This window comes from Micrasema longulum, unplaced genomic scaffold, assembly GCF_059751315.1.
Source record: "Micrasema longulum isolate JH-2025_06_02 unplaced genomic scaffold, ASM5975131v1 h1tg000008l, whole genome shotgun sequence".
Taxonomy (NCBI): domain Eukaryota; kingdom Metazoa; phylum Arthropoda; class Insecta; order Trichoptera; family Brachycentridae; genus Micrasema; species Micrasema longulum.
In genome coordinates this window covers 370,228-393,094 of record NW_028277216.1, presented here as the reverse complement: position 1 = coordinate 393,094, position 22,867 = coordinate 370,228, and the positions used below count along the sequence as shown (strand labels likewise).

At 36.5% G+C, this 22,867-nt stretch overlaps 1 protein-coding gene across 1 annotated transcript; it reads right to left on the bottom strand.

Moving 5' to 3' along the window:
- Positions 1-6,108: 6,108 nt before the first annotated feature.
- Positions 6,109-22,377, bottom strand: LOC148285746 (uncharacterized). The gene is made up of 8 exons (XM_088230124.1): positions 22,171-22,377; positions 20,742-20,969; positions 17,801-17,912; positions 15,558-15,774; positions 12,647-12,808; positions 11,753-12,024; positions 9,953-10,215; positions 6,109-8,244 (listed from the first exon to the last, which is right to left on the bottom strand). Exons 2-8 carry the CDS (start codon positions 20,960-20,962, stop codon positions 8,064-8,066), a joined length of 1,428 nt encoding a protein of 475 aa, XP_088086250.1. The 5' UTR covers positions 20,963-20,969; positions 22,171-22,377; the 3' UTR covers positions 6,109-8,063.
- Between the last annotated feature and the right edge of the window lie 490 nt (positions 22,378-22,867).

The following is a 22,867-nucleotide window of genomic DNA, read 5'->3' as shown; positions in this document are numbered from 1 at the left end:
TTAATAAATGCGTTTGTAGTGTCTAGAGTCGATTATTGTAATGGTATCTATGCAGGTCTACCAATGAACAAAATGACTCGCCTACAATCTGTATTGAATGCCGCAGCGAGACTTATTTTCGGAACCTCTAAGTTCAGTCATATCACTCCACTACTTCGGGAACTACACTGGCTACGTTTTCCACAGAGGGTCGAATACAAACTCTGTTGGCTTATGTATAAGTCACTGCACAACTCGGCTCCGGAATATCTAAGGGAACTATGCATTCCAGATGAACTAGCTGACAGGCGTCTCACGCTTAGATCAGCTACGTCTACGGCGAGAGGAAAAGTTATTATACCTCTACGCAAACAGCGCACTAAATTTGGTGAGCGCGCATTTGCGGTCGCAGGCCCTATGGCATGGAATGCTCTCCCAGCAGAGGTGCGAGGCTGTGAAAGTGAAGTGATGTTTCGGAAAAAACTTAAAACCCACTTGTTCTCTAAATCATTTGAATAAATCCGTAGCACGTGACAACAAAATAAATTATTTTAATCAAATTACAAATTTAAAGCTTCAATTAAATTAACTTAACAGTAGAATCACCATGTAAAGCGCCCTTGAGGTATTTTATTACGAAAATGGCGCTATATAAGTTATCCACAATAAGGATGGAAAAATGGTGACTAGTGAGAGTGGAATAAAAGAGAGATGGAAGGAATACTTTGAGGAAGTTTATGAATCGCACACTGGTAACTCGGGCGGTGCCGATGTATCGACATTATCCGAGGTGTGTCTGAACGCAAATGATGAGGTAAGTCAGATTAGTATGAAAGAAATTATCAGCGTTGTCAAATGTATGCGGAATGGTAAAGCGCAAGGGTATGACTGTATTGCAGCAGAGTTTATTAAGTCGGGTGGCAAATTAATTCTCACATGGCTACATAAACTTTTTAACTTGTGTCTCAAGGAGGAAAGGACTCCACCTGATTGGAGGAGGGCAGTTGTTATGCCGTTATACAAGGGAAAGGGTTCTAAGGTGGAGTGTGGGAATTACAGAGCTATCAGTCTTCTGAGCGCTGTCGGCAAAATGTATGGAAGAATACTGATAGAAAGAGTAAGAAACGTGACCAAGGAGAAAGTATGGGATGTACAGAGTGGATTTATGAATGGTAGGGGATGTATGGATCAAATATTTGCATTACGCAATATGACAGAAAAGTTTTTGGCGAAAAACCAGAAGCTTTTTTGCGCTTTTGTTGATTTGCAAAAAGCATTTGATCGAGTTGATAGGAAAAAATTATGGATGGTTCTATCGGAGTATGGAGTGAGTGATAACCTTGTCCGCGCTATTGCTTCTTTGTACAAATATAGTGTAGCGTGTGTAAGGGTAAATGGGTCATTAACTTCCTGGTTTGACATCCCTAAAGGAGTCAAACAGGGATGTGTAATGTCACCGTGGTTATTCAACATATACATGGATAAATGTATGAAAGAATTGAAAAGTATGGATGTGGGAGCGAAAATGAGTAATCTAATTGTCAGTTGCCTTCTGTACGCCGATGACGCAGTCCTCCTAGCTGACAGCGAAGAGGAACTGCAATCCTTGGTAACAAAGGTTTACGAAGTGTGCAAGGAGAGTGATTTGCTAATGAATGTGCAAAAGTCGAACGTCATGGTCTTTGAAAGAAATGTAACTATGACTTAATGTAAGATTGTAGTAAATGGAGATAGTTTGAAACAGGTCGAAGAATTTGTATATCTGGGTAGTATGTTTACTAGAGATGGAAATATGGACAAGGATATTGAAAGGAGGGTTAGTGCCGGTAACAGAGTTAATGGTGCCTTAAAGCCTGTCGTAGCAAATAAGTGTCTATCGCAAGAGGCTAAATTAGCAGTTCATAATGGAGTTCTGGTACCAACCCTAATGTATGGAAGCGAAGCATGGAGTTGGAAAAAAAGGGACGAAAGTAGACTGAATGCTGTTGAAATGCGATCCCTCAGCCGAATGTGCGGAAAAACAATGTATGATAGGTGCCCTAATGTCGAAATTAGAGCAGAATGCAAGGCTGAGTTAAGCATTATCGACAAAATTAAGAAAGGTCTTTTGCGATGGTTCGGTCATGTGGAGCGAATGAATGATGAAAGAACGGCTAAAAAGATTTATGATGCGAATGTGTCTGGTTGTAGAAGTCGAGGAAGGCCGAGAAAGACATGGCATGATCAAGTACAACAAATTCTTGAAAGTGGTCATGTGAAAAGTCGGAATAATCGACGTGCGTGCATGAGAAGATGTATGAATGTGAAGGAAGCAAAGGAAGTGTGCCAGGACAGAGTGGTGTGGCGTTCTATCTTCTCTGCCTACCCCTCCGGGGAAATGGCGTGATGGTTAGTTAGTTAGTTAGTTAGCAGAATAAACAAATAAATATGCTGCTACCCTTGAAAACCTCCGTCGGTACAGGAAGAACCCTTTATCTTTGCAGCAAGTATGTTTGTACATTCTTCGGCCATGTATCCAAGTTATACAATAGTAATTATTTACCCTAGAAACATTAAGAAATTAAATGCAAAATTTATTTTATTTTATCGCGATGCGGAGTATTTGAAAACGAAAAAGCAATTTTTAAAAAAATAAGACTTTCTAGAGAATTTGCAATTCGACGAAATTTATACAAATGCTCAACTTGATTTTCAAGGGGGCCAATTTATATGGAAGCAGTAATACTGATCCATCGAAAATTGCAAAAACTGCTCAAGTATTTATAGTATCGAGCATTTTGTCAAAATACAAAGATGTTGTCAGTATAGTGCCAGCAAACAATTTGGCAGCCAAACAACTAACGTCGATGATATTAAATGTTGTGAAGGGGGTTGAAGACATGGGCTTTAATTTCTGATATTAATGCCATAAATAGGAAAGCATTCAAATTGTTCCAACCGAATAAAATATTACTCCTCATTGTACCTCACCCGATAGATAGCAGTAGAACATTATTTTTTATTTTTGATCCTGTTCATATAATCAAGTGCGTTCGTAATAATTGGATACGTAAGAAGAGTGATAATTGAATGTAGTTATGCAGAAAGCATAACTAAGCAAATCCACAATTTTGCTAAATGAAATATTGAGGTTATCGGGTGCAGTAAGATCAATTTTATGTTCTATTTATAACAGCCAGGCTGCTTTCATATAAAAAATGTAATAATCATCTTCTGAAGATAGTGCTGAGTACAAAAACGGTATTTCTCAATTTGCAGAAAACACCCACAGCACTGTAATAATCTTACGGTATGGGTGGTGTCGTGTCCCACGACTATTATAAAAATAAACCAACAATGATCGGAGCAAAAAAAATTAAACGTAATATTAATAATAAATAAATCGCCATTTTAAATGAGTTTAAAAAATCTAACCGTCGTTCGATCCACCGAAATACACCGGGCGACCACGTGACCATACCCCCCAGTCATTAAGGTTACTGCTGGCGTGCCAACCATTCCCCGCAGAACCTTTGGCAAGTGCGCACGTCTCTCTCGGAACCAAATAGTTCCCACTGTATTACTGAGCTACGACAAATGCAACACCAGAGCAGCTCAAAATTCGCTATTAGGAAGAGCAGTTAGTAACTTTTCTAAAATTGAGAAGATGTACGATTTAGACATCTTTAACGACTCAGCTCTCTGCTACAAACGGAAGCTGAGTCTTATAGATTTTAATGTTTAGTATTACTAATGTTATTATTGTTATTATTGGAGCACATAGGGGAATTTGCTTATTGTGTGCCCTACTTCAAAGTTTAAAGTTACTGTAATATTAGTATCATTTAGCCTCATTGAAAATAAACAGAAACAATTAATACTAAACTAGGTACTACCAGAATACACACTACATAAACACCACATCTTATACACATCACTCCATACACCTCACTCCACGCACTACATTTCATACTCACAACAATAAAAACACAATCGCTAGTAAATTCACACAAAGCACAAATTCTTCTTACATCTTGTTGTACTGTTAGATAGTTGTTTCATATATTGTGTTGTGTACGTAATTGGTGCTGTGTTGGGTTTATTTTTTGTTCGTAATATTGTCTAGATTTATATTAACATAGCACTGTGTGCACAACATTAAATTTAAACAAATAAACAAAGCGTAGAAGCTTCCAGCATTTTATTAACACAAAAAAAAGTGCCGATCATAAAATGTTTCCTCAGTAAACCTGCCTGGTGGGTAAGCAAAAATAACGTTCAATTACACTTACACAATAATACTCGCCTTTCCATAAAGTTCAATGCATAATTCGCTACTCTTTTACAGATAAATAAATCAAAGCAACGTTCATTTGTAATAGCGTCCGTTAAAACAAGCCGTTTTGTTATATCGACGACTCTCCATATTGTAGAGAAATACACCAAAGTCCATGTGAAGGCACGGAACTGCATTGAAAAATGTATCGGTGTATTGAAGAACCGACGGAGATGCCTTCTAAAGCACAGAGTACTACATTACACTACATCGAAAGTATGTCAAATTGTCAATGCGTGCTGCGTCTTTCACAATGTTTCAATAAATGCTGGAGTTTCAGAGCCTGAAGATGTAGTATATATAGATGAGGATGGAGACGTCCATTATTCAGAGGAAACAGCAGTGTCTCCAAATAAGGACGAGCATGTGTTTTTCAACAGAAAAGTACCATTCTATGTGTTGGTTAATGCGGACGAAGGGTCTCCAGAAGAGAAATACACCAAAATTTTAAAAAATAAAAAATAACTTTTTTTCTTTGTATATTTGTAATAAAAAATATTTTCTTAAAAATTTAAAACGTTTTTTTTTTCCGTCAGCAGTAAAAAAAACATATTTATACAGAGTTGTTGCGGAGGAGGTCTCGATGAGGGGAAGTTTAGTGCGAGGAGAAATAGGATATAAGTAGCTGCAAGACTTGTTGTAATCTAACTTCTATTTTTATAATTTTTTATTTCATTTTATAAAATATCACTAAAACTTACTTCATTGTCAAATAAGAAATGTAAATAGGGGCTAGATTTCTTACTGTCCATGCGCTCTGTAGCTGCAAGACGTGCTGTAATCTAGCTCCTATATATCATAATTAGCAAATAAACATGGAAACATAGATTTATTTAATTTATCTTTATAAAAATTAAAATCATTACTTTTTAATCACTTCTTTTCTAAATTATAAAAATGTACGGGTAATAAGTGTTATATTTGTTTAACTGTTTATACTATGATACATCACCTCTGTTACTTTAATACTTTTTATATTTAAATTAAATATTTATTGTTAATTTGCTGCATACATATGTTATAATTTCTTATTTAATTTTACTTTATTGTATCTTTATTTTCTGCTGATTTTATTTTATGTATCTATATTTTCTATACTTGTGTACAGGTGTTTTGTTTCATTATAATTTTTTTCAATATTATTTTAGACTTTGTCAAAGGCGAATAAATAAATAATTGGAGTCTATGCGCTCTGTAGCTGCAAGACGTACTGGGATATTTATTTATTGTACCGCGCCCTTGAGGTGATTTAAAAAAAAATGGCGTTATATAAATTATCCAAATATATATATATATATAAAAAAATCATTCTTAGGCGCAGTAAAAATAAGAGCATTTAACTGTACGGCAAAGTTTCACTAAAATGTGTGAAAAAAAATAATAAAAAATTAACTACTTTGAACGACGTCACTAGTTCTCCGGAATCAACCGAGGACACGGTATTGTGATACTCGGTTACCGAGAAGCCAACCGAGCCACCAATCGGGACAACTCACCGTAGAGAACTTCAGACGTCACAGAATTACAAAACTTGAAAAAATCATAGCGCCGATAATACGATGTATAAAAATACAAAAAAATGTTATCTCATTGAAAATCTTGAAATACCAGTGAGTCGAAATGAAAATATGTTTCAGGCCAGTCAAATAGTATAGTAATTCAAATATAATATTTGAAATTCATATCTTATAGTCCTTAAAATATAGCTTGATTAGAATGACAGTTATCGGAAAAAGTGACGACAAAACTTTGTAGTAACGTCTAAGGAGTGATTTATATTGACACACGAAAAATCATTCGTATCTGGAGTGTTATTTTTTTTTTTTAACAATGCTTGACATATAAATCAACATAATTATATGAAATTAGCTTTAAAACTAAACGAAACCTAATTATTAACGACGTTCTTACAAGGTTACATCATTTTGCAAAAATGTTAGAGATGGGACAAATAGACCAATGTATATCGATCGAATAAAAAAATAATTGGTTTGATGTTGTTCATGAAAAAAGTATAAATGTCTTATTTTTTGGTGAATAATTGTCTTAAACACACTATAATAGGCTTGTTTTTGCGTTTTTATACCAATTTTCGGAGAGTTTCATGTTGTGATGTTTTCACACTAGAATATTTCATAGTACCTGGACTGGTACCTGAAGCGTAAGACTGATCATCTTACCTTCATGTAACAAAAATGATCAAGATACGCTGCGATTCGTGTACCAATGCAGTGCCCTATGCACCATTAGGTGCGGAAAGGGAACGATGATGAGTTTCATGTTTGAATAAAAAAACTGATAAAATCAATTTGATCGGTACATGTTCAGTGCTCAGTACTTCCCCACCACTAGTCACATTAGTTCGGCGGCTGTCATTTTATTGAGCTATATTTTAAGGACAATAGTAATTGATGCATTCTCTACATGTATTTGTCTCGTCGGTCTTGATGGCACACGAAATAGAAGTCAGGGGAATCAATTTTAGAACATTACTCACGTTTTTTGCTTCCATTTGTCAAATGCCAGCACTTCTCACGGGCGCGAATCTTGGTACCTTACCTGAACTCAAAACACCACACTTCCGAGTATCGAGAGTGAGGTGGGTCGACTTTATAGCTGACATTGAAGTCCGAGAACGGATGCTTCGGGAGAGCCTCAACACAAGTCACCTCTTCTTCACACCTGCGCTGTCCCGGAAGGCCATCGATGACGAGCTTTTGGATATATTCCGAAGAGAGAATCCAGTGTTCATTAAGTCCTGATTCTTTTCCATAATACTTTCACTGCATCTTGATCTTTGTTCATATTATAAATTTCGTGCTTTCACACCGTTGCACTAACAGGTATCATTTATTACCTATTTCACTTCCAGTATGTCCTAATCTTGTCTTTATTATCATCACTATGTCCTGTCGCTATGAGAGTCAAGACTCAAGAGACAAGAGTCCTTATTTATATTGCTTAAACACGGTTCATTCACAAGTATAGATTATAGAGGCAGATATGGTAAAGTCTATATTATCATCACAACGCTTTGATTCCTGTCCATAATACGTTCACAATTCTCATCTATATTACATTTGCTACGTCTTTATCTTTGTATCCTGATTCTAGTCCATATTACATTCACTACGTCTTGATCCTTGACTATATTACCGTCACAATGTCCTGATCTTTGTCCATATCACCTTCATGCATCCTGATTCTTGTCTGTATTACCTTCACAATCTTCTGAACTTAGTCCACATGAACTTTACTATGCCCAGGTTCTTGTTCACATCTTCGCAGTATCCCGATTCTAGTTATCACTCTCACTACATCTTGATAGTAGCCCATATCACACTCACTACGTCTTGATCCATGTCTATATTACCTTAACTTCGTCCTGAACTTTGCATATATTTATTAACTATTAAATGCACCCAGAGGGCGTTTACATGACAGGTACAAAATTAAAATTCAAGCATTTCATGTTATAACAAGTATTACTTTCACTGCGTCCTGAACGTTGTCTATATTACTTTCACCGTGTCCTTAACTTTGTCAATATTACTTTCGCTGCATCCTGAACTTTGTCTATATTTATTTATTATTATATGCGCCTAGAGGGCTTCTACATGACAGGTACAAATTGAAATTCAAGCATTTCATGGTATAACACGTATTAATTTCACTGCGTCCTGAACTTAGTCTACATTACTTTCACAGCGTCCTGAACTTTGTCCATATTACTTTCACAGCGTCCTAAACTTTGGTTATGTTACTTTCACTACGTCCTGATTCGTGTCAGGAGTACATGCGGCTGCATGGCAGGCTCGTTGAGGATATGCAAGCTGACCTGTGTCCTGTGCTTCCTTATGATCTCCTCCTTCCACTTCTTGCAAGGAGAGACGCTTTCCACCCTCTCCCTGCGCTTGCAAGCCCTGGACAGCGGAACGTCTATAGGAGACCTAAAAACAATAAGAAAGATTAGGGGTTTTTTTTTATTTATTGTCCGGGTGGAATGAAAATACAATTCTGCGTTGGTCTGATTTTTTTATTTAGCCGTAAAATTATTTTTAAAAAAATACATTTTCACACCCAGAGGGCTTTTGCAATAAATATTTTTCGGTGGGTGGTTAAATACTAATATTTACTAACATTTATTTATTTATTCATTTTTTACATTATCAACAAAGATTAATAAAAATAATGTGACCTCACTCGAGTTACCCGTGCCGAGGACACTTAACAACATACTTTAAAAAAAAAAATTACATGTGAGAATAAACAAAGAAGACTTAATAAACAGAGATAATTAACAAAATGTCCTGACAGTTTTAAACACTACATTTTTATGTTTATATTTAATTTTTTAATTTATGTACATCTATATTATTTATACTATAAAACGCACAATGAAAGAACAAAAACCTAACGCAAGCTATACATTTGTGGAGCAGTTGATTCAATATGGGTTTGGGCGAGTGAAACAATCCATTTTACTTCTACCCAGCTCCACAATCTATTTTTTATAGACTTTTTGAACATTTTCTAGTTAATAATTGTTTTAATAGATAGTGGAAGTAGGTTATAGATTTAAATTGAATAATACTCAAAATCCCTTTTTCCGAAAGTGGTATTAGTTTGTATTTGTTTAAGTTGTCTTTGTGTTGAGGATCTAGTGATTGTATTATTTGTATGTTTTGTATTGTGGGGGTTATGTCTTTCGGAATCGGGTCGTGGTCCCGTGGCTAGTGTTGCGGACTCACGGATCAGAGGTCCGAGGTTTGAACCCCACTCTACTCTAGCTTGATTCCCATTTTCTAATAGTGAGTTATTTACAACTCGTTGACAAATGCCAAAATAATCAAAATATTTGAGTAAATAATAAGATCACAAATATTTACTTTTTTAAAAAAAGAAAATTATGTAATATGTTTGACCACAAAATTTAAGCTTTGAACACAAAGAATGTATTTTATTTTATTAACATAAACTGCAAATCTGCCTTTTACAAACATATATAATACTAACATATTTGGCTTAATATTTTTATTTTTTTAAAACATAAATTTGCTTATACCCAAGATTTATAAAAAAAAATTAAACCCCAAAATTAAACAAGATTTATATTTTTAAAATTAACCTAAAAATTATACAGCATATTCAGTAGAAAGTTTAAATAATAAAACATTAAAACATCAAAAAAATCATAAGTACTATTTTATACAGCTGGGCAAAGTGAACCAAAAACTGTATATATTATGAAATGCATGAATAAATAAATGTAATTACCATTCACCATCTTTGAAAAAGTTCAAAAAGTTTGTTCTATAGGAACAATACCCTACACTAAATATATCCGATACGTGGGAATAACTATTGCCGAGTTCATGAAGTCTGTTTAATATGGCATTACAAGTATACACTGTCCGTGAATTGTTGCTACAAAACGGTGGCACCTGTCTAGTCATTCTTCCAGGCACCCTGAAGTTGATGAGAGATAATAGTTCAGGGCAATCCCATATTGAATTAACAATTTTGAATAAATTTAAATTTAACTTTTAAAAAATTTTATTTTTAAATTTAATTTATTCTAAAAATTTATAAATAAATAAGAACAAAATGTCATACGACAAAGTGAGAAATGTTTTTGATATTAAAAATAATAAATACTTGTTCTGTGGCGGTGACTCTTCGAGGTAGGGGATCTCCACCAGGCTCCCGATGCAGGGGGCCTCGTGCACGTAGTGCATCTCGCCGGAAAGGGCCGGGTCAGATACGACCAGATCAACCAGGGGGTCGGTTACGCCCGGGCGGAATGCGATCGGACCGGACGCGTTGCGGTCCGGTGCGGTCGGGTCAGACACGCGGCCGTTCTCTGTGGGAGCGGGGGTCGCTTCAGCTTCGTTTGAGTTGCACATTTTGTCGGGAGAAACCTAAAAAAATAGACCATTTTAGGAGAGGCCATTTTACATAGAATGTGTGAAAAATATAAACAAACCATCACGCCGTTTTTTCGTAAGGGTAGACAGAGAGGATAGAATGCCAGATCACTCTATATTTGCATACAAATCTCGCTTCCTCTACATTCATACATCTTCTCATGCAAGCGCGCCGATTATTGTGACTTTTAACAAGTCAATCTTCAAGTATTTGTTGGATTAGGTCAAGCCATACCTTTCTCTGCGAGCTTGTTGCAAGTGCTCTGCGATATTTAATTTGTTTATTAATGATGTTGCTAAATCATTCTCTTACTCTCGCTTTTGGCTCTTCGCGGACGACAACAAAATTCTCAAAATAATTCAAACTTTACAAGACTGTTTTCTTCTTCAATCAGACATTAACTCTCTTAACCGATGGTGTAAAGTCAATAAATTAGAACTTAATATTTAAAAATGCAAAATAATGTCATTTCATAGAACAAAAGAACCGATTTCCTTCGAGTACCTAATAGGAAACTCCAAAATTGATGTAGTTAAGTCCATCAGAGATTTAGGCGTTGTTTTGGACTATAAACTGACATACAACGAGCATATAGATAATACAGTAAAATTATCATTAAAATTACTTAGCTTCATTAACAGAATATCCTCTGATTTTACTAATGTCCGTACAATCAAAACTCTTTATTGCTCAACTGTTCGCCCTCTTCTAGAATATGCCTCCCAGAATAGTGGTCTGGTCTCCATTCTATGTCAATCGCATAAACCACATTGAATCAAACGAAAAGTAGCGTGGATGCTTGGACTAGAGAGAGGTAATTATTCTCATGCTGATATAGTCAATGTTAAATATGTATAGTCTACAAAAACGTAGAACTAATATTGACTCCATATATATGTTCGGCATACTAAATGGTATAATCCATGTTCCATCATTACTGGGACAAGTAAAATTCCATATTCCGACTCGTTCATCGATCAGCATAGAACAAACTATGGCCTTAATTATCCAATGACCCGTCTTTGTCGTATTGTTAGCTCGAGACAAGATCTGGACTTTTTTGGTTTAAGTTTACAGCGATTTAAACGAGCACTAAATAAATAGTCCAGATCTTGTCTGGATGTCCCTTATGTTTGTCAATGCTTCTTTTCTTCTTTTTTCAAAGTTTTAAACTATTCTTCCATTGTAATATTTAAACCCTATAAATTGTATACATGGACAGTGTTCGTTAATAAATAAATAAATAAAAGGAGCTGAAACCTTTATTATGCGGGTGAGATTCATTCGGCTGAACCAAATCACCTACTAGGCAACGCCTGAAAACAATTTTTATACTTCTTCTTTTACCAGGTAGTTGATTCAACAATGTTTGAGTATGTCCAAATGCTTGCAGACTGGCTGGACAATAGTCAACAGAAGAAAGAGAGACTCTGATTACCCCTGCGGAATAATGGCGTGATGGTAGTAAAAGAAAAACGGGGAGAAAAAGCGGTACACGAGATATATACGAGATAAAAGCGGTACACAAACCTTGGTGACTGAGCAGTTGATCCAGTTGTTGGTCAGCGCGGTGTCCTTGAGCGTCTCCGGCACTATGAGCGTGAGGTTGACGGGCTTGGGGGCCCTGGTCCGCCGGCCGTCGCCCTTGAGCAGCAGCTGGCGGCTGCGGCGGCGCGGGGGCGCGCGCGTCAGCTCCCCGTCGCCGGTGACCACCTTCCCGGGCCGGCGGGCCCCCCCGCCCCCCTCCGGCTTGAGGATGGCCCCGAAGCTCAGGAGGATCTTCTCGCACAGCGGTCGTTTATCTGGAGATCCGAGATAAACTGATGAAGGATTATTGAGCAAGACAAAATAGTATATATTATTGTCACCCTTCTCAAACTAACTATCTTTGTCACTCACCAATACCGCGCATTCACAGACTAGGAAACGAATGTACCTCTCGTATGGACATTTTTAACTCGAGTCTCTGTGAATTCAAATCATCTCTTGATAGATATTTTGTAATGATTAACGATTAATTTTAAAAAGGTACTTATGATAATGATCTGCTGTTTTATTTACTCATTTTATGTTCATAATATACTGATTTTAATATGTCTATTGTATGTGTATACATATTTTTCTTCGACAATTTTTTGAGTATGTCCAAATGCTTGCAGACTGGCAGGATTTCCTCCCTAGGGAGTCAGAAATGTGGATGTTTAAACACAGGCAGAATGGTGAATATTACAGAGAGTAAAGTGGCCTTATTAAACCAGCCAATGACAGGACAAAAATGTTATTCCTTTGCGATTTTTTGTGAAATATTTAAATTAAAATTGTTTAAATACTGCAGTGTTTTATAGTTCCTGGACTGGCATCTGAAGCGTAAGACTGATCATCTTACCTTCCACGCAACAAAAGTGATAAAGACACGCCGCTGACCTGCGTCGCACTTGTCCAGCAAGGAGAGGGCGGTCCTCTTGTTGATGGGGTTGGCGAGGTTGACGGCGAACTTGCGGGCGTTCTCGTGCGTCAGCGCCGACAGCATGACGTGCAGGTGCTCCACCTTGCTCAGCATCACGCTCTGCATTATGGGGGTGTAGCCTGCGTTCAAAATAACCCACCGTTGATTTACACACAATTGTCATTTTCACATTGGGCTAATATGGTTTTTCAATTAATTTTTTTTTTATTTAAATTTTTTTTTTCTTACAATAAACATAATAATAAAACAGAGTATTAAAAAAATAAAGCATAATTACATATTAATAGAAAAATAGTGAACAAAAAATCCCACAAAGGCATGGCTTGTTCGTGGGTATACAAGAAAATGTTAATGAATTTTTGCTCCTATAATAAATAATAAACAGTTATAATATTTTTGTATAACATAAGAAAAAAAAAAAAAATATTCAGTAAAAGATAATATGGTATTTTTTTTTATAGTAAATAAAAAAGGAAATAAAAAATATTACAAAAAAAACACAAAAATATTCCTTATTATCAAAGGGCAACAAAATAAATCATAGAAAAAAAGAGTTTATATCTTTAGTTTGAATCCAGGATAGTGCGTGTTTTTTAAAAGAAGAAAAATTTGTAAAGTTTGGAATCAATAAAATATTATCAGTAAAAAATAATGAAAAATTAGTTATCTTAATTCATTCAGCGCCGGCATGTAATGAACAGCCTAGCCGCTCAATTGATGCACGTCTCTGTGCGAGCCTCGTTTTATAATGTGGTATTTCTAACACACGATTCCCTTTTTGACTAATAATACATACGTTACAAACTAAAATTTGATACGTAAATATTATAAAAAGACAAAAAATACATAGAGACTTGTCAAAATAGGAGAATCCTACTCCGGAAAACCCCTTCGGATACATGGAACAGATCAACATCCAGAGCGATGTTGCTCAGCGTAGCGGGAGCCCTTCCAACAGCCAGGTGGTAGGGTGGTCCTGTATATCAGACTATGAAACAGTCTATGCTGACGCTGTCTTAGGTAATTATCAGGAACATACAAACCGATGCTCATCATAATTTCAAAATTATCGATCACACAGTGCAACAATGGATAAAAATGTGCAACAATATTCTGAGTTTGTCCAAATTTTTGTAGACAAGGACTGGATTCGACGCCATGGGAAGCTGATAATATTTTTTTTAAATATTTTTTTTTTTTTTAATTTCTTTTTCTTTTTTAAATTCCCGCCAAGCTGCAAAAGCAGTTTTTTTGCAGGGATTTCTCTTTGTAACACAATATAATAAATTTTTACATAAAATATTTTTTTAAAAATCTTAAAAATATCAATAAAATAAAAGTGTAAAAAAAAATAAATAAAAGTAAATCAAGTCTTTTTTGAAAACGAAATATATAAAAAATAATAAACAAACACTTTTTTGACACTGTTTTAAATTGTTTGGTTTCCCCATTTTTTAATAATTATTAACATATTACAACAGAGATGAAGTGAAATAATTCAATTAGATGAATCTTACCCGCATAAATAAAGGTTTTAGCTCTTTAACTTCACAAACATCAACAGATGAAAGAATTGAAGGAATATAGATGTTCAAATACAGGCAGGAATGGTGAATATTACACAGTGTGTAAAGTGGCCACTTAAACCAACCATTGACAGGTCATAAGCCCTGTAGATGCCTAGACTTCTATATTACCTTCTCTTAAATGTTCTTCATCTATGTTGTAATATGTTAATAAAAATGTGTAGTCAAACACACATTCCTTCAAGTCTCGAAACTGCTGTAGCCGAGCATACCCTGGAGAGACTCGGTTGGGTAGAGCCGAGGATAATACCCGCACTCTCTGTGTAGAGATATCTCCTTTTGGATTTTCTCTATCATAAGAGAGTACTTCAGTTCATGTGGCCCCCAAATCATCGAGCCACTCTCGAGTCTACTGCGAGTCTACACCAAGGAGTTGTAAAGAATTCTCAGTACGCGGGTATTTTCAAAAACCCTGGCAGTACGCAGAGCAAATCCTAACATCTTCAATTCAAACAAATTTACGGGACCATAACTGGAAGTTCCATCGTCCCCAATCCCACCTCAATCCCAAGATAAACTTCCTTTCCAGCAGGGTAGTTTCAGACTGGAATAAATTGCCAAGTCCAGTTGTTTGGATGCTTTTTTTGAGGAAGAAGAACTTGGACAAAAAGCAGTGCACGAGATATAGGGGCATCAGCAAAGGCTGTCTGCCTATTAGGAATAATAATGTGTATTGAACAGTACACAGAACCGTAACGCATGGACGTTTTTGGCACAGTAAAAGAGGGTTAAAAATAGGTGCTGTTTCGGATTCATTTTCTTTTATTCAAGTGTCAAGCCATTCTTTTCTTTGATTCCGGTGGTCCTTGTTTTGAATCCCAATGTACCTACTCCGCCCTGACGGCGAGTCAAGAAAGCAACGCGTGACAACACAACACAACGAAAACCGTACCGCGAGCGTGACAGTGATTTCGAATCACCAATATACCAGAAAACGTGCAAAGTGACCAGTGCAAACGATAACGGTGTCTTTCTGGACCAGTGCCAAAGGGAGGAAACCGTAAGTCCTTACTCCTTTCATTAATTCCAGGATTGACACTCACAACCATAACGTCAAATAGTTTACGTAAAATCAAATGTTCCCTGTTTTCTTCGAACACGCGTATCGCGAGAGGGCAGGCCTTGTTTACAGTCCCGAGGTCGAAGGATTCGAGCATCCAACAAGGTGCAGAAGTCAAATTTACACATAATGCAATTTTTTAAAACCTCAAAATATTATACTAATATTGCCGTTAAAACGATCTGTAGACGAGTGACAAGGATAAGCAATGGTGCGCTGTACCGTCGATGTCGAAGCTGGTGACGGCAGCCATGAGGTCCTGCCCCAGGGGGGCGAGCGCGGCCACCAGCAGACGCAGCGCCTCGCTGCCGGGGGCCAGGAGGGCCAGGTGCAGAGCGGCGCGCCCCCGGGCGTCCGTGCACTGCGCGCTGCACCCGACCCGCAGCAGCAGCCTCATCGCGTCGTGTCTCTCCTTCAGGACACTGAGGTGCAGCGCACTCTGGGGGAAACACAAAAATACAATATTTGGATAGTATAGAAAAAGTTACTTATAGTCCTTAAAATTTAGCTGGATTAAAATGACAGCTGTCAAACTCATATCAATAGTGATGGGAAATTACTGATCACTGATCATGTACCGATCGAATCGATTTTATCAGTTTTTTCATGCAAACGTGAAACTCTGTTTCAGAAAATTGATATAAAAATGCAAAACAAGCCTATCATAGTGTGTTTAACACAATTATTCACCAAAAATAAGACATTTATACTTTCTTCATGAACAACATCAAATGAATTATTTTTTTATTCGATCAAATTATTTATTTAATTATTTAAATTTTAAAGTAGGGCACACATATCATACATATTATTATGTGTGTTCTAATAATAACATTGCAAATATATTTAATTTATAAATTGTTTATCACATATGTCTTGACCATTATTTTAAATTTTGATATGTTTTTTTCTTCATAAATATTTTTTTCCATTTCGTAATACTTTTTAATTGCTTTAAATAAAATTGAATTTTGTGACTTTGCCTTTTTCCTAAATGGAAGTCTAATTTTGTTATTTTCTCTAGTATTGTGATCGTGTTCATGCTGGTTCCGATCAATTTTTTTCCAAAATTCTGTTTTTTTATTAGAGTTTATAATTTTATGAACAAATATCATTGTATTGTAAAATATTCTTTGTTTATATGTTAATAATTTCATTTCATTTACCATCGACTTTACCCTCGTGTATCTGTTTTTTTTCAAAATGATTCTAAAGGCTTTATTTTGTAATACAGTTAGTTTATCTATGTTTTCTTTGTTTGATAAAAATAAAATGCTACTACAGTAGTTAACGTGCGGTTCAATAATTGCTTTGTAAATAGTTTTGCAATTACATTGATCAATTTGTTCCATCTCTAACGTTTTTGCAAAATGATGTAACCTTGTAAGAACGTCGTAAATAATTAGGTTTATTTTAGTTTTTTTTTTGTTTAAAGTTGATTTGATACATTCACGTTGATTTATTTGTCCAGCATTGTATTAAAAAAAAAAATTAACACGCAATATAGATGTTCAAATATGGGCAGAATGGTGAATGTTACACAGTGTGTAAAGTGGCCACTTAAACCAGCCAATGACAGGTCATAAGACCTGTAGATGCCTAGACTTCTATATTACCTTTTCTGAAATGTTCTTCAAATGATTTAGAGAACAAGTGGGTTTTAAGTTTTTTCCGAAACATCACTTCACTCTCACAGCCTCACACCTCTGCTGGGAGAGCATTCCATGCCATAGGGTGTGCGACCGCAAATGCGCGTTCACTAAATATAGTGCGCCGTTTACGCAGAGGTATAATAACTTTTCCTCTCGCCGTAGACGTAGCTGATCTAAGCGTTAGACGCCTGTCAGCTAGTTCATCTGAAATGCAGAGTTCCCTTAGATATTCCGGAGCAGAGTTGTGCAGTGACTTATACATAAGCCAACAGAGCTTGTATTCGACCCTCTGTGGAAAACGTGTAGTTCTCGAAGTAGTGGAATGATATGACTGAACTTAAGAGATTCTGAAAATAAGTCTCGCTGCAGCATTCAATACAGATTGTAGGCGAGTCATTTTGTTCATTGGTAGACCTGCGTAGATACCATTACAATAATCGACTCTAGACACTACAAACGCATTTATTAATTGACGGGCGGCATCAACCGGCAAACTTTTGCGTATGCATTTAATTTGTCTCAGCTGGTAGAAGCATAAACTTATCGTTGAGCATCAAGAGAAAGGTCAGAATTGAGTAAAACTCCCAGTAGTTTAACGGTGGGTAAAGCGGTACTCCCTACATTGGGTAGGGCCGTATCCTGGATCAATCCTGTCGTCTGGCTGAAGCCACCCACAGTTGTTCAGTTTTTGATGGGTATAATGTTAGTATGTTTTCAGCCATCCCGTTTCCTATTTTCTCGATGCATCCATCAATAGCGCGTCATCACTCCGAGGAGGATACAGTAGAATGCGTAAACAATAAAACCACTTACAAACTTATTGGGACAAGTGGTCCGCTGGTCGAGAGACGTTCCTCGAGCGACCAAGTCCCGGGCGAGCTCCTCCAGGTCCCCCGAGCAGTTGACCACAGCTTCGTGGATAGGGCTGGAACACAATTTATTTTATAAGGTTAATAAGACAAATATATTGTTTTAAATTTATTTCAACGGAGAGGGAAAACATTTTTGAGAAGGGAATATGGAAGTCTAGGCATTTACAGGGCTCATGACCTGTCGTTGGCTGGTTCAAGTGGCCACTTTACACACTGTGTAACATTCACCACTCTGCCCATGCTTGAACATCCACATTTCCTCAGAGCCCTGTAAATGCCTAGACTTCCATATTCCCTTCTTAAAAATGTTTTTCCTCTCTGTTGAAATAAATTTTAATATGAATAACTCCCTAGGGAGAAAATCCAGCCAGTCTGCGAGCATTTGGACATACTCAAACATTGTTGAATTAACTACCTGGTAAAAGGAGAAGTAGAAAAATTGGAAAATTGTTTTCAGGCGTTGCCTAGTAGGTGATTTGGTTCAGCCGGACGAATCTCACCCACGTGATAAAGGTTTCAGCTCTTTTACTTCACAAAGGTCAACAGATGGAAGAGATGGGGAAATGTGGATGTTCAAGCATTGGCAGAGTGGTAAATGTTACACAGTGTGTAAAGTGGCCACTTAAACCAGCCAATGACAGGTCATGAGCCCTGTTAATGCCTAGACTTCCATATTCCCTTCTCAAAAACGTTTTCCCTCTTTGTCGAAATAAATTTAAACACAAAATTATAGTGTGTTTAAGAAAATTATTTACTTGTGTTTAAGAAAAAATAAGACAAAATACTTTTTTTCATGAACAACAAATGAACTATTTTTTTATTCGATTGATTTACATTAATCAAGTTGTCCCATGACTAACATTTTTGCAAAATGACGTAACCTTGTAAGAACGTCATTTATAATTATGTTTATTTCAATGATTATGATAAAATAATAAATAAACTTGTCAATAAAACTTCTTGGTTTAGTTTTACTTTTTAGTATTTTGACCAACGAGCGCTTTCGCCTAAGCAGGCATCTTCAAGACTGGTTGGTTCAAGACCAACTATGGAGTTTTATCAAGAAATATCAACAAAATACATCAGGTTTATTTTAGTTTTAAAGATGATTTTATAGGATTACGTTGATTTATTTGTCAAGCATTGTATAAAAAAAATAAATTAACACGCCAGACACTAATTATTTTTCGTGTGTCAGTATAAATCACTCCTTAGGCGTTACTACAAAGTTAAGTCGTCACTTTTGCTGACAACTGTCAATCTATATTTGAAGGACTATAAAAATGACAGTTTTGAGTCAAGTATGCCTATCGAAGCGTTAAATTATTATAATTACATTAATTTTAAGGGAATATGAAAGTCTAGGCATTTACAGGGCTTAAAGTTTGAAAGGCTTGAAAGTTTCCTTATTCCTTCAATTCTTTCATCTGTTGATGTTTGTGAAGTTAAAAAGCTGAAACCTCTATTTATGCAGGTGAGATTCATCTTATTGAATTATTTCATCTACATACTAGGCAACGCCTAAAAAATATTTTTTTAAATTTCTATACTTTTTTATGGGCCAGGTGGATTCATCAACAATATTAACATGTTACAACAGAGATGAAGAACACTTTAGAGCAGGGAATACTGAAGTCTAGCCATCTACAGGACCTGTCATTGGCTGGTTTAAGTGGCCACTTTACACACTGTGTAGCATACATTATTCTGCCTATGTTTGTACATCCACATTTCCCCAACTCTTCCATCTGTTGGCTTTTGTGAAATAAGAGCTGAAACCGTTATCATGCGGGGAGATTCATCCGGCTGAACCAATTCACCTACTAGGCAACAAACAATTTTACAATTTTTATATTTCACTTCCATGAATAACTCCCCAGGGAGAAAATCCAGCCAGTCTGCAATTATTTTATTTTTTATTTTTTTATTTTATTTATTGGGGATATCAACAGTAATACATGTAATAAAAATATAACAAATAACATATACAGAGAATAAAACCAATGACAGATATCCACAGAAATACATTAAATACACGTACAATACATACTAGTGTGTTTGTGTGAGTGTAAGTGAGTGAGAGGGTGGGTGTGTGGGTGTTATATTGGAAAGAGGGTGTCAGGTATCGAAAATATAAATATATATAAAATATTAAGAATTAGAGATAAAATTTAATAAAATAAAACTTTATTATTGAAACTAAGTATAAGACAAAAAGTATGTTTTAAGACGCGCATTTTAAATGTTATTTTTTTAACAATCAAATGGATCAATAAGGGGAAAAATCAAATTATATTCACTAGCAAAACGTATAAGTGGAGAGTTCTGGGCATAGTTCGTACGAACTGCAGGCACATGAAATAGAGAGCTCGACGTGTGACGGGTGCGGTAGCCGGGGACATTCAATGATAACTCCGACAAAAGAGCCGGACTATCAAGGCGTCCACTGAGTATGTCATGAAGCACCCCCATGTCCAACAGTAGACGGCGATCTTCTAAAGTAAGCAAGTGGTATTTTTTGCAGGAAGACATATAATTGAGATCGGTATACCTGCATCTCCAGTTAAGATGTCTAAGAAATGTCCATTGAATTTTCTCAAACTTTTCTTTATGTGTGACATATTGTGGAGACCAAACAGAAGAGACATACTCGAGCAAACTGCGAACATGAGCAAAGTAGACCATTTTAAGACACGCGATATCTTTAAATACCTGACATGAATTTGGACATACTCGAAGCATTGTTAAACCAATTTTGTTTATTTTTATTTTTGGTGCTAATTTTTAAATTTGGATAAAAACTTAATATTTGTTAAACTGTTTATGCGGGAGCAAGTTTAGTCTATTTACATAATATATGAGAATTAAAATGGTATAATTACAAGTATCCCTTTTGGTTGGGCGTGGGCGGGGGTCCCCTCACGGCGGAGAAGAGCGCCCGCAGCGTGCGCTCCCTCTTCCTGGGGTTGGCGATCTCGCACACGGCCGCCAGCACGGTGTGGAAGTTGGCCGGGCCCAGGCGCGCCTCGAGCCCGCTCAGCCGCCCTTCGTCCTCGTCCTCGACGACCACCACCTCTTCTTCCTGCCCGCCCTGGATCAGCATCCTGCAACTGTCCAACCGCATCAAGCCCGCATTTCTTAACTCGTCTCTTCTTTCTTTAAAATAAATTTACTCATTACATTATGTACTAAAACTAAAAAAAAAATTGAGCGGAAATGTTGCGTTCAAAACGGACACCCAGTTATTGGAACAATACACACCATCCCTCGGTAACGGCACATCCAGGAATCGACAAACGGCAGCCTGTTGGCCACATGTCTGGCAGTAAACATGATACCTACAATTTACAATAGCTACCGTTCGGATATCTTTGCGGTTGAAATGCGATCTCTTAGACGAATGTGTGGGAAATCAATGTATGACAGGGTTACGAATTATGAAATCAGGCGAGAGTGTAAATCTGAGTCAAGTATAATTAATAAGATTAAGAAAGGGGCTCTGAGATGGTTTGGTCACGTAGAACGAATGGACGACGAAAGAATGGTAAAACAAGTATAGATGGCAAAAATGAATGATAACGTGAGACGAGGACGACCGAGGAAGACGTGGCATGATCAGACAAACCAAAATCTTAAGTCTGGTCATGTCAAAAGCAGACAGAACCGAAGGGCATGTATGAATGTGGAAGAAGCCAGGAATGTATGCCAAGATAGACGTGTGGGGCGATCCATTCTCTCTGCCTACCCCTACGGAGAAATGGCGGGATGGTAGTAGTAGTAATTTACCTAATTTAAATGTTTGCTTACGCGTTTTTCAGCATCGGATCACCTTTGTTTTATTGCAATATCACATTTTATTAGTCATTGAACTTTTTTCTTCCATCAAATTAAATTTATGATCTTAGTACACAGGTCAGTGATTACTTTTTAAAATTTTTAATCAACATAAATAGTTAAGAACGGCCATTTTCGAGACAGTGCCCGTCAGGCACATCGCGCCCGAACTCGGGCGGCCCAGAGGTGCGCCAGACGGGACATACTGCAATTTATTGATTTATGACACCGAAGATTTCATGGATCGTCGACCCATCTGTCAACAACACTTTTGGCAAATGATTCCGACTGCGTCTTAGTCTAACAACAAAACTCAGACAGTATCTAGTACTAGTTAATATCATTTTTAGCTATATTTGACTCCATCTCGAAACCGAAATGACGATGGCTTCGAAGACAATTCTCGAATCTCGGCGAAATACAATGGTGTTCGTACAAAATATACTCGAACAAAAATTCAACATTTTCAATACTTACGGCTCGGTACACGCTGGAATATCGTAGAAGTGAATAATGAACTGTTTCTACTGACGGTGAATTAAATTTGAACGGAAAACGATCACAACGAAACTGTAAACATTTTAATTTTATCAATGAGAAAAAATAAACTCAAAAGAAAAAATAGCCGGCAACAAAAATTCCGGCTGATACGGCGCGATTCGGCGGTTGTGGAAAACTAAATATGCTACCAACGTGAGAAGTGTAAAATAACCTATAAACATTAATAAATAATAAACATCAAGGTCCATAGACAACATTTTTTCTTCTTTTTCTTAATTGTTTTTGGCTTTTTTTTTTTTTGCTCTCAACCAACAATAATTCATTAGATAGAGGTAGTATATGTATGTAAAAGTCAAAGTCAAAAGTTAAGCAGAAGACAATTTAAAAATGTCTTTGACAGATCTGATAAAACTATAGTATTTACTGTTATATTTCGATGTCACTAAAACTGTCATTGTAGGTAGTCTGGATTCTTTGAAGAGTGCTATTTTTCATTTAATAAGTCCGTGAGCGCGGAATGTCAAAAAGTACAGAATGACAAGTTCTACGGACACGGACTCGATATGAAATGCTTCTAACAACCTTTGGGCTATCGATTCGGTTATTAACAATTTTATAGAGAAAACTCATATCCTATATGATACGTTGAGTTGCGAGATTTTGAATTTTATGA

Excerpts from the sequence above, each read along its gene's own strand:
- LOC148285746 (XM_088230124.1), bottom strand. The coding sequence starts at position 20,962 with ATGCTGATCCAGGGCGGGCAGGAAGAAGAGGTGGTGGTCGTCGAGGAC. Across the intron at positions 15,775-17,800 it reads CCACTTGTCCCAATAAGTTT|AGTGCGCTGCACCTCAGTGT; the intron begins GTAAGTGGTTTT and ends TGTTTCCCCCAG. Across the intron at positions 8,245-9,952 it reads GAGTCACCGCCACAGAACAA|GTCTCCTATAGACGTTCCGC; the intron begins GTATTTATTATT and ends TATTGTTTTTAG.